We start from the raw sequence: 13,233 nt of genomic DNA, 5'->3' as shown, positions 1-13,233 counted from the left end.
ACCTGGGCTCGCTCCTCATCAAACTCCAGGCAGCCCATACCATCCAGTCTCTGGAGATCAATCCAGCCTTTCCAGATAACACAGACTCCATTGAGAATCATGGGAGCCTTCAAATATACCTAAGACACAGAAAAGAAGGATGAAAATCCACGATGAGCCATCAGACACATAAGAAACAAAGGATAAACTTACTTATGAAAACTGGTTTTCTTTAGGGGGGAAAAAACTAAATACAATGATAAAATTAAGAATTGCAGGAAAGTATACAAAGCATAGCCTCTGACTATGTTCTATACATTAAGCTAATCTGGTTTACCAGGATTTTATTTCTAGTCACAATTTTTCTAGATTATTTTTAAAAGAAGTTTCACAGATTTTATAAAAACTGTAGTAAGATGATGCTTGAAGTAGATATCATTTCTCTTGCAGCTGAAGCTGGGACATTCAGGTACTTTGCCTTAATTTTTGAATCTTGAGTAGAAGGACATGTAGATGTACAACAACTGGAATTCACTAGCCCCTGAAGCGAATGCACTGTTTCTATTTGGATACCTGAAGCCACCCAGGGTCAGGCTCTTCTCCTTTCCTTTCTGTCTAATGAACCACCTCATAGACTTCTGATAAGTAATGCTGCTGCTTTTTCCTTCTTTTTTTTTTTTAACTTAAGTTAGCCAGAGTTGATTTCTATTGCTTTTAGCCAAAGAACCTTAACTGATACAACACTTACTTATGCATATAACACATAATATGTTTCAAGTAAATAATCCTTGAGCAAAAGTCACTTTAGGCATAATTTCCAAATTTAAGTCACTTTCATTTTGGATTACCAAATCAATTTTCCCATTGCCTGAAAATATAATTGTTCTCAAGCAATTAAGGATCCACCAAGAAATGATGGATCATCTTGATGAAAGATGAATGATGCTATTATCTTGAGGTGAGTATTTTACTGTGATAAAAGAAGAAAGGAGTAAGAAAAAATAAAGCAGGAAAAAGCTGAGAACACCTTTTTCTTTAATCAATTCAGCAATTTCTTCAACAAAAAAATCTTGAGGCAGTCTTGTTTTTAGAGAGGTTTAGTAGGACTGTCAGTAATAATAAATATGCAAGAAAAATGACTACTGAAGCACCTGTAAAATAAAACCTAGAGGACTTATGCCTTCTTAGTACATATTTATGTCATTCTCCTCCACTACTAAACACAACTATTTTTCCTGTTAAGGGCCCCCATAAACCATGCTGAGTCAAGTCAATTTTTACTGATATTGGGAAAAAAGTAAAAAACATTAGGTTCCATTTCTCCTCCCATGTGGACCAAGGGAAACAGTCTACAGTTATAGCTGAAACCGTTTAACCACACATTTCCTTCTGTTCTGATAAGTGCACATTGTGAATTCCCTTCCACATTGTGAATTTAAAACTCCAGTGGTGTGCACCTAATTGAACAAGTGACTGTGACAATCTCATGCCTGATACCTGACTAAATCTACAATAACTCTCTGAACTGCCTATCAATGTAACTTGGCTTACCACATCTGCTAATCGAGATTCCCACTTACTCTTTCCAACAGAGTAGAGGGTGCTACACAGTACAGCATTTCAACTGTCAATCTACCTCATTATTTTAAATTCTCACACTAAACATAAAAATGATTCTCATCTAACAGGAGAGAAAGGTCAATTTTATGATCAGATTATATATTCTTTATCAATGACTCACATCTTTTAGATTCAAAGATTCCATAACCTAACTTATTCAAATTAACTTCCATCATCAAGAAATATTTTCCTTTTGAAATTACCAAATTTTTTTAAAAAGCTGATTTATTACTCCTTTATAAAAGTTCTCTCATGACTAAGAAAACCACTGATGTGCCTTGGAAAATTCCTAAATGAGTTCAGAAAATGGCTACAGTTCATAATCAAGGCTAGTGCCTGGAATTGTAATTTAAAATAATATTTAGATGATCCTGTGATTTATTTAGATGTTCACATTTAAATAAATAGTTTTATGTGTAGACCTTCAAAGTAAATGTTTGATACTTTCATACATTCATGAATAACAAACCTCAAAGTACGAAGAAAATAAAACTGTCAACAGTTTGGCATTTTGTAATGTAATTTAATAATGTCATTTAAACATTCAGACATTTTTTACTGAAAGTAATGATGATTCATTTCAAACTGTGAAAAGAAAATGTATTAGAATATGACCTCAGGTTTAAACCACTGTCCTAGAATAATTAAATATTTTATATAAAATGGATTATATAAAGCCTTTAAAATGGGTAAATATTCAGCTAATCACACACAAAAATAACATTAGCTTGCTTATCTTTCCCAAAGTAAAATATCAGGAGGATATGCTTAAGACTTCACAGAAAGTTAAAAGTGATTGCAGCCTCACGTTTTGCGTTCTTTTGGAAATAAGGTAAAAGTATTACAATTATAGGAAATGGCAACCCACTCCACTATTTTTGCCTGGAAAATTCCAGAGACAGAGGGTGCTTGGGGGGCTACAGTTAAGGTCACAAAGAGTCAGACACGACCAAGCATGAGCACAAAAGTATTGCACATTTTAAAAAATTACCTCAAGTTCTAGGTACCAATATTTGTAATGCTATTTCAATTCAAATTATACATGGTACCAATTAATCTTCACATTCTATAGCTTTAAATTCCACATCACTGTAGCAGTAAAGCGTCAACAAAAATATGTACGAACCACCATGGCATTATCCATTAACAGAATATCACTCAGCCATTAAAAAGGAATAAAGTAGTGATACATGCTACGACATGGATGAACCCTGAAAATACTATGCTAAGTGAAAGAAACTAGAAAAAGGCCACAAACTACATGATTCCATTTACATGAAATATTCAGAGTAGGCAAATACAGAAATAGGAAAGATATTAGTGGTTCCCAGGGGCTGGGGCTGGTGGGGGGGCAGGGGGTGTGTGGGGGGTGGTGGAAATGAGGAGTAACTATTAATAAGTACATGATTTCTTTTTAGGGTGATGAAGATGTTTTGGAATGAGAGTTCCAGTTCTGTGAATATGATGCACAGTTCTGTGAATATGCTAAAAATCCCTGAATTTTTCTTTAATTTAGTGAAGGGTGAATTTTATGCTCTATGAATTATATCTCAATAGAGTAATTATAAAACATATTCATGGTAAGTTTTATCATCTGTTACACAGGCGACATCTAAGATATGTGAACAATGATTTCTGGGCAGGCAGTCGCATGTGGGGTTTTGGCACTCTGGGAAGAGATACCGGTTGAAGATACAAATCTGGCAGCTATCAACAGGGCTTCCCCGGTGCCTCAGATGGTAAAGAATCCACCTGCAATTCAGGAGACCCAGGTTCAATCCCTGGGTCTGGAAGATCCTCTGGAAGAGAAAGTGGCAACCCACTCCAGAATTCCATGGACAGAGGAGCCTGGTGGGCTACAGTCCATGGGATCGCAAAAGAGTCAGACATGACTAACACACACACAGCCATCAACAACACTGTGGTGTTTCAATCCAGGGGTATGGAAGAGATTACTCAAGCAACAATAAGTAGGAGAGAAGAGGGGAGCCCATGAAGAGACCTGAGGCAATTCAATTTTTTCAGATGCTATGTAGAAGAGAAGAATCCAGCAGAGCAGGCTATGAACAAAGAGGAAAGCATGCAAAGAGCCTAGTGGCTAAAGGTTAAGTTACAGGCCTCCCTGTAAAAATTTCTCCTTTCTTGGCCACATAAAACTTCAAAGTATCATGTTACAGGATCTTAGGTCACTCATAACTTTTAGCAATGCTCTTATTTAAAGAAGGAGTTTAGTCTGGAGTTCAGACAACCTACATGAGTTTGGGTTTACAGTTAAGTTTCAAGAAGACCAGAAATGTCTCAAAATTCTGTATAAAAATATATGTTTGTGTCCATGTGTCTTTTTCTAAAGAAGTCTAATGCTTTCACCAAATTCTTGAAAGAATGTATAAGGGGAAAAGGATATGATAATAAAAATGCAACTTTCCCTTCCCTCACAGACACCAATGTCTCTGCAGCGCACAGCTTATGAGATGATAAATCTCATTTCCTTTAGTAAAGGGACCAAACTACTTCAGCAGCTAAACATAAGTTACCCTGGGTTTTGAAATGCAAGAGTCTGAGTAAGGATATGAGAGAACTTAAGATACCTTTCCATTTATCAACCTGTATAAAACTGTTCTATCTGAGAGTCTGGAGTCTCTTCTCTGTGGGTATCTAAATTTGGAATAAGCAGTGGCAACTTCAATTGTCCATTCTTCTACAATAGCTTCTAGGTAGCCAGAGAGACAACAGAAACTGAGAGTACAAAGGGGCAGCAGAGACAGTTCTCTCTGTTGAGTTTCTAAAGAATGTAATTTCAAGATAATTAAAATAGAATAACTGTAAATTTGCAAAGATTTCCATGCACACCAGTACTAAGCTGTAACGTAATATCAATAAACATGGAAATCAAGTGTCAAAGCTATTGATAAAAGCAAGCAGCAGACACTTCACCCTCAAAAAATCCATTTCAATTGGAAACAACATTTCACTTCCTTGTAGTAAACTGTCAGAGCTCAAACACTGATAACTTTAGTCTATAAAATGAGATAGTGGGAAAACAGTGGAAGAAATGATCAGTATTCCTTAGGCCCTCAGTAAATAACTGAATGATGATTACCAGAAGAATAGAAAGACAGCTGGAACTTGGAAATGCTTTTCTTATAGCTTCCCTGTGATTTCAACTTGAAAAGATTCACCTATTCAACAGATGTTTATTACCTGTCATTTTTTAAAGGGTAGTATCATTTAGGTTAGAGGGAAATACATGATGCATTTTTAAAAATTCATATCCCACTACCTCCCTCAAAAATTCCAACACCAGTTATCTTAAAGTCTGTATTAAGGAAGAGCTGAATATGTACAAAAAGAACTGTAAGAATTAAGACTGAATTCAGCTATTACATTTAAGTATGACTTAAATACTCTTAAGATTAATGGAATGTTCATTGACAGTGATAAAACTGTCAGGAGCTGGATCCAGGAGCTTTGCAATCTCCTTTTAAAGACCACAGTTCTAAAAAAAAAAAAAAAAAAAAAAATTAAGACCACAGTTCAAACAAAGTGGACTAGAAATACAACCAGGACATAATATCTGAAGATGATCTACCTGAAAAATCTATAATATTTAACAAAAAAGCCAAGTGAATTAATGTGTTCAATAAAATGACTTTGTTATAAAAAAATATACAAAATCCAACAACTTTCCTATGTTACAATAGTAACTATTTAGAAAATTTTAAAAGTCCTTATTTTAAAATAGCATTAAAAGTATCCATTAAAAATAAATATAATAAGAAACAGGTAGGTTCTGTAAGAAGAAAATACCTAATTTTTAAAACACAGAAAAGGACTTGAAAAACAAGATGTCATGTTCTCTAATGGTAAGAGTACCAATGCCAATTAACCCCAAAGTAATGCTTATTTTAACAAAATTCCAGTATAATCTCTAAATAATGTTTTCTGGACTTTGAGGGATAAATCTATAATGCACACAAAAGAATCAGGCTATCCAAGAAAATATAAGAAAGTATTTTCTGCCCTTTAGATTTAATTAAGACATGTAACAATGCAATCAATATACATGCAGTAGTGCCGTGACAGCCAGAAACAACTTAATGGAATAAACAAAAAAAAAATAAAAACAAAGCCAAGTATACAAGGATTTAATAAATGAAAACAGCAACACTGCAAATCAATGGTAAATGGGTATTTTACTTAACTAGTGGAGACTGGAAAACTGACTACCATTTGGAAAAAAAAAAAGTTTGAAATAAAATGGCTAAAAATATTAAAATAAAACAATATAACTATCTTTAAATGAAAGATAAAAATATAAAAAATAAAAATTCTAATAATGTGTATGAGGAGAGATACCAAGTTCTAATGCGTTGGCAGAGGGAGTGAACTGGCTAATATTGGGGGAAGGCATTTTTTTTTTAGCAGTAAGTGTGAATTTTCCTCTTATAAACAGGTCATGTGTTTGCAGGGACTTTATAGAAGACAATTACCATAAATTAGGAGAATCAACTGTAATTGTTTTTTAAAGAAAAGGAATATTATCACTATGCTTAACTCCAAGAGAGCATGGAAAGAGTAAACATTAAATGTGCTTTAGAATCAGATAAAACCTGGATTGAAATTTTAGTTTTAACAGTGTATTTGAGATAAATAATTTAAGATTATGAGTAAGTCTCCCAATTTCTCACATATAAAATCAATAATCACACCTCTTTCATAGGTGACAACAAAAATTAAACCAATGTCCATAAGCTTAAGAAACATATAAAGCACCACAGAAATTTACACAAAATACTTCCACTAAAATTTTACATAGAGTTCTCTTTCCAAGGGAAAGAAGCAACTTTTTTTTTTTTTTTGAGACAACGAATAGTTGACCACACCAATAGTATCAGCAGACAACCATTAATACTGGGATGGCCATAGGCACCCAGGAAAACAAGATACTTCACAAAGTATGTACCCCTTCCTTGTTAACTGTAATCATTTATGTAGTCTATTTAACAGATTCCTTTAGAAGATACTTGGTTCTGACTCATCCTCCTTTAGTCACATGTTCCTCTCCATTTAGAAATGTACAGTCAGCTGCCTGACTGCTGGATAATCATTACAGACAGTCATTCAATCTCACTTGCCTCTGAATCATACTTGGGTTGCATGCAAGTGTTAAAAAAAAAACCGATTCTTCTATAGTGATTTAAAGTAATTTACCAATATACTTCTTACAGTTCAAACAGAAAACAGTACATCTTATAGAAATCATAACACGATTAATACAGAATGTGCCTGGAGCATAAAAGATTAAGAATGCAAACGTGTGCATGCACACACGCAGGTGCACACTCAATAAGTGGATGTGTTAACCAAACAGAAAATTCCATCCTAAAAGTCATATGGAAAATGGATAAAAATACATAAAAAGAAAAGGAAAAAAAAGTTACAGGGACCTGAAAAGCCAAAACAATCTTGAAAGAAGATAACTTGAGGACTCATACTTTCTGATTTCAAAACTTACTACAAAGCTTCATTAATCAAAATGGTATAGTATTGGCATAAAAGACATACAGACTAGTGGGCTAGAGTAGGATGCCCAGAAATAAACCCTCACTTGTGTGATCAAATGATTTTTGACAAGGGTACCGAGACCATTCAATGGGGAAAGAAGAGGCCTTTTAATAAATGGTGCTAGGAAAACGGATATCTAGAAGGAAATGAGTGAAACTGGACCCTCACCTAATACTACATACAAAAATTACTTCATAACAGACCAAAAATCTAAATATTAAGACCTAAGACTATAAAACTCTTAGAAGCAAGGATAAAAGCCTCATGACACTGAATCTAACAATGATTTCTTGGGGATGACACCAAGGACACAGATAACAACAATAAAAATAGGTAAGCTGGATTTCATTAAAATTTTAAAAATTCGTACATCAAAAGACATTATCAATAGGGTAAAAAGGCAACCCATAGAATGGGAGAAAATATTTACAAATCACATGCCTATTAAGGAATTAACATCCAAATCAATACAGAGAACTTATAAAAGACAAATACTATATTTACAAACACTTATAAGAGCTATTTAATCAAAATCACAGACAAAGAAGAGTGGCTGCCAGGAACAAGGGGGAGGGGGAGTCAAGGAATAGGGAGTTTGTTTTATAAGATGAAAAGAATTATATGCATGCATTAGTTGCTCATTCATGTCTGACTCTTTGTGATCCCATGGACTCTAGCCTGCCAAGCTTCTCTGTCCACGGGATTCTCCAGGTAAGAATACTGGAGTGAGGTGGGAGAGGGGATGGGATGGGGAATACATGTAAATTCATAGCTGATTCATGTCAATGTATGGCAAAAACCACTACAATACTGTAAAGTAATTAGCCTCCAACTAATAAAAATAAATGGGAAAAAAAAAAAAAAAGAATACTGGAGTGGACTGCCGTTCCCTTCTCCAGAAAAGAATTACAGAAGGATATAAAAAGGAGGCAGGTCATGGCGAGCCTAGAATCAAGAGAATATAGAGCAGTCTTAAGTTAGAAAAACAATTCAAGAAAAGTTAAATGTTGAAAGGAAAAAGATGGAAGTGAAAGGTTTTTCTGAAGTCATCAAAATGAGGTCAAAAATGACCATGTTAAAATACTGACTCTAATGGGAAGAATAACTTGGTGGGCTAAAATAACTTTCAAAGGTGGTATGTGAAGTTTCTAGCAACTTACCTAATGATTATTAGCAGCAATGTGGTAAACTGCAAACAACACAGACTCTTGGGTAAAAGACCTGGGTCTGGATGCTGGCTCTTCCTAGGAGACAGATTACATGACTACTGAAGATTTAGTTAGCCTCTCTGGGCCCCAGTTTCCTCAGCTGTGAAATCAAGCTATCACCAAACGCATTCCAATACCAAATAAAAGACTTCATTCACTCTAGTGAAGGATTAAGTCAATTACTGAGGATATAAATCATCTGGTACTAGTGGTGGTGATCAAGATGAAAACTAGTTTGCAGAAGGTCAAAACATATTTTAAACAGTCCAGAGTTCTGAAAATGTCCTGAATATGATAGTGGTGATAAAGGCTGCACACTGTGCATATATTAAAAACCACGGAATTGAACAGATGCGTACGATGGTGAATTCTATGTGAATTCACTACAACTTAAAAAAAGTCCAGCAGCACTGTTCTGGATAGCAACGGAAAGGCAGGTCAGGACTGAAAAGCTGGAATCAACAATACCCTCCAAAAATTTAGAAGGGTTCTCCCAAAGTCCCACTATTTAAAACAATATTCTGCAATATTGTTTTAAAAAAAGAGGCAGACATTTATTAAAAATTATCATTTAATATGGGCAGAATATTTTATTTGAAAACATCTAAATTCTCCTAATGGAAAAGCTGAAGTCACACTCCTAGGCTACACTTCTGTTTTAATCTGCCTTCATATCTAAAGTTTTAAAACACAAAAGGGCTTATGTTGACTGTATACATGGAAAAAATGTTTCCCCCCATAAAAATAACCGGCCAATCATTCCCAGACTTGGCCATATTCTTCTTAGAACACACAGTATGGCACAGGAAAGTCATATTAAGTCTGAAAAGCACAGTTGCACTGGCAAAGGCACATTTTAAGCATTACTTTAAATTCTTTGTTCCTAAATACACATCAATTTGGGAAAAGTCCAGCCTAAACTAGAAAGATCAGAGTAGATAATAACTTCCAACTACTTACATTGTATACCTTCATAAAAGAAGGTAACAATAACTAAACTCCCCACCAAATCAGTGTCTCTAGCATGAGGCACAGTTAACTGGTCTGTGGCTTCTACTCTTCCTAGAAAACTAAGTATCAAGGAAGTGACATCAGAGAAAGTATCAGAGCCTGCTCAAACTAAGTAGCACATTAAGACTTACAAATGCTTTCCTACCAGTAAAAAGGAGATAATAAAAGTATCGGTCTTTGTATCAATGAAAACAGTACCTGGCACACAGCCAGTGCTACAGAACTGTTTGCTATTACTATTCTAATTCTTAACTGAGAAAATAAGAGTACACAGTAGCAAAAGGAGTACCATATACTCAGAGATAGTTAACAAACATTTTCTGCCCCCTAAAATGCCTGTACTAGAAAGCTCAAAGTTTTCTGTAGGAGAGATTTTTCATATGATTGCCATGTATGTGTACAGTACTGACTGTCTACCGTTTTTTAGATCTGCAAAGCTTTCCTAGATCTGCAAAGGTTTCCCAGGTGAATGAACACTGCATGTATGCTCACGAGATACATCCACATCCATTTCTTACTTTTTTATTCCAAGAATTACACTGATAATCATTCTGTTGCTTCTCTCTTATACAAAGGTATCTATTTACTGCTGATTTTTCTATTCGTAAAATCAATTATTAATAAGATGTGCAGAAAATCCAAAGATTAAAAGTTAATGCCATATCAAATAGAATAATTTTATTTTACAATTTAAATATACACAGAAAAAATAAGAATGGCAATATAACAAAACGTTAACAATGGTTCTCTAAGCAGTAGGTTATGGATGATGATTCCACTTACATGAGGTACCTAGAAGAATTAAATTACCAAAGACAGAAAGTAGAAAGGCAATTGTCAGGTGCTGGGGACACGGGAGAAAGGAGAGTTAGTGGTTAATGGGTACAGAGCTTTAGTATAAGGAAGATGACAAGAGCATGAATTTTAATATACTTAATGATACTGAACTGTATAGTTACGAACAGATAAAATGGTAAATTTTATGTGATGTGCATTTTAACATAATAAACAAAACAAAACAACAAGCTCAAAAAAACAAACACCCAAAAACACATCAAGGGACTTCCCTGGCGGTCCAGTGGTTAAGACCCTGGCCCTTCAATGCATAAGTGGTGGGTTCGATCCCTGGTAGGGGAACTAAGATCCTACATGCTACACAACACGAGTCAAAATTTTTTTTGTTTAAAAATTAAGAGGGTTTTTTTTTTTTTTAGTTGAGAGGCACAATCGAAGGAGGCCAAAATTACTATAGTAGGGGCAGTTTTGACAAAATCTGTATTTATACTTCCTAATATTTTATATGCAGTCAGAGATATTACTTTGCCAACAAAGGTCTGTCTAGTCAAGGATATGGTTTTTCCAGTGGTCATGTATGATGTGAGAGTTGGACTATAAAGAAAGCTGAGCACTGAAGAATTGATGCTTTTCAACTGTGGTGTTGGAGAAGACTCTTGAGAGCCCCTTGGACTGCAAGGAGCTCTTGCAGTCCATCTCATCCTCTGTCGTCCCCTTCTCCTCCTGCCCTCAATCTTTCCTGGCATCAGGATCTCTTCAAATGAGTCAACTCTTCACATCAGGTGACCAAAGTATTGGAGTTTCAGCTTCAACATCAGTCCTTCCAATGAACACCCAGGACCGATCTCCTTTAGGATGGACTGGTTGGATGGCATCACCAACTAGATGAACATGGGTTTGGGTGGACTCTGGGAGTTGGTGATAGACAGGGAGGCCTGGCATGCTGTGGTTCATGGGGTCACAAAGAGTCAGACACGACTGAACAACTGAACTAAACTGAACTGATATGCAGTCAAGGCTAGCTACTTTAAATGTGACTCATAATAAAACTTCAATCGCAAAAATATCTGATAAAGAACATGTATTTAATACATTAAAAAATCCCTACATCTCAATAATAATTTGGTATCAAAATATAGGCAAAGGATCTGTACAGACACTTCACCAAATGGCAAACAAGCACATAAAACATACTGAACATCGTTAAGTCACCATGGAGATGCAAATTAAAACCAAAATGAGATACCACTACAAACTCACAAAAATGGGCTAAAATAAAAAAAGACTGACAGTACCAAGTATTAGTAAAGATGTGAAGTAGCTCAAACTCTCATAGATGGCTAGCTGGAATGCAAAATTGCAAAGGCACTTTGGAGAACAGTTTGGTGGCTCAGACAGTAAAGAATCTACCTGCAAAGCAGGAGACCTAGGTTCAGTCCCTGGGTTAAGAAGATCCCCTGGAGAAGGGAATGGCACCCCACTCCAGTATTCCTGCCTGGAGAATTCCATGGACAGAGAAGGCTGGTGGGCCACAGTCCACCAGGTTGCAAAGAATCAGCCACAACTGAGTGATTAACAATGGCAGTTTCTTTAAAAGTTCATATTCATGAAACTAACTAGCCAGCAATTTTAGTCCTATGTATCTATCTACCCAAGATAAATGAGAACAAATGTCCACATAAGAGACTCAGGTATAAACATTAAAAGCAGCATAGTAGCCAAACCAAGGGAAATAACTCAGATGGCTATCAACTGATAAATGGATAAACAAAATGTGGCAGATTCACACAATGGAACACTGCTCAGTAAAAAGAAAAGATAACAGAGTATGTAACGGAAAGCAGACAATGGGTGCCTGGGCCGGGGGGCGGGAAGACTGGCTGCAAAGCACATGAGGGCACTTTCTGAGGTTACGGAAACAGGCTGTATCTTCACTGTGGTGGTAATCACACCGCTGACTGTACATATTTGTCACTGAACTGTGTATCTTAAATAGGTGAATTCTACTGTATAGAAATCATATCTCAAAAATGACAACTGAAAAAAATCAATTACAATGGGAAGCAGTAAAACTGGGACATAGCAGCCCTTCTCAACAACTGATTTCTTTAGTTGATAACATCTTTATCCTTGCAGTGTCTGAATTAATCATTCAAAAATATTGGGGTAGGAAGTACAAACAAAAAGGGGAAGATTAAGGATGTTTCTCTCAGACATACCATTCTGACTTTTCTAACTTGAAAAATATAATTGAGATATGGCCAAGACTACACTTCACACTAAATCCAGGCGAATAATCCAATTCAAGAAAAGGGGAAAAGATGAGTGCTGTATATCAATTCTATCTCAATAAAACTGGAAGAAAAAAAGAAGACGGGAAAAAAAGAGTATATTGTCTTCAAATACTTCAGAGGAGCATTTATCATATATGCAAGTTAATGTAACTCTAACTGGAAGATACTATGACATTCTAATTTTTTTTTTTTTTTTTTTATGTTTTATTTATTTGGCTGCGCCTGGCCTTAGTTGCAACATGCAGAATCTTTAGTTGCAGTATATGAACTCTTAGTTGCTGCATGTGGGATCTAGTTCCCTGACCAGGGATTGAACCCATGCCCCCTACATTAGGAGCTCAGAGTCCTAGCCACTGAACCACCAGGGAAATCCCAACATTCTAATTTTTAAACATTATTATTTATTCATGAAGTCAGTCTACTCTTCCTGGATTTAAAAATTGTTGAAATAAAACTTTTTTAAAAAGCCCAGATTACTTATTTCAGTGCACTAAACTGTTGATAACTAAGTGCTAGAAAATATACTTCATATTTTAGTTGAATTGAAGTACTTAAAAGTCTAGATCCAACAAGCTAGTTGTAAAGTTGCCTCAGTTTCTCTTGGGGAAAACCACATTCCAAAGTGTTACCACAGATTTCTTTTATTTGGAGTGACTGGGCTGTCTAAGGAGGAAAAGAAACTTGCTGCTTCTGAGCTTGAAAAGGAATTTCTCAAAGCTAAAGAGAGTGCTCTAAACTCTGCCAAATTGTGGATGGTATAT

The 13,233-nt window shown here is 35.5% G+C and overlaps 1 protein-coding gene across 2 annotated transcripts in view; it reads right to left on the bottom strand.

Moving 5' to 3' along the window:
- The window catches only part of CBFB (core-binding factor subunit beta), a 47,745-nt gene that overhangs the window by 23,360 nt on the left and 11,152 nt on the right, over window positions 1–13,233 (bottom strand). For both annotated transcript variants that reach the window (XM_065925484.1, XM_065925482.1), the window contains exon 4: window positions 3–119. In XM_065925484.1, coding sequence (XP_065781556.1) covers window positions 3–119 — 117 coding nt within the window. The remainder of the gene's footprint in view (window positions 1–2; window positions 120–13,233) is intronic.

Source organism: Muntiacus reevesi, chromosome 2 (assembly GCF_963930625.1).
Source record: "Muntiacus reevesi chromosome 2, mMunRee1.1, whole genome shotgun sequence".
NCBI classification, from domain to species: Eukaryota; Metazoa; Chordata; class Mammalia; order Artiodactyla; family Cervidae; genus Muntiacus; species Muntiacus reevesi.
This window is presented reverse-complemented; position numbering and strand designations above follow the sequence as displayed.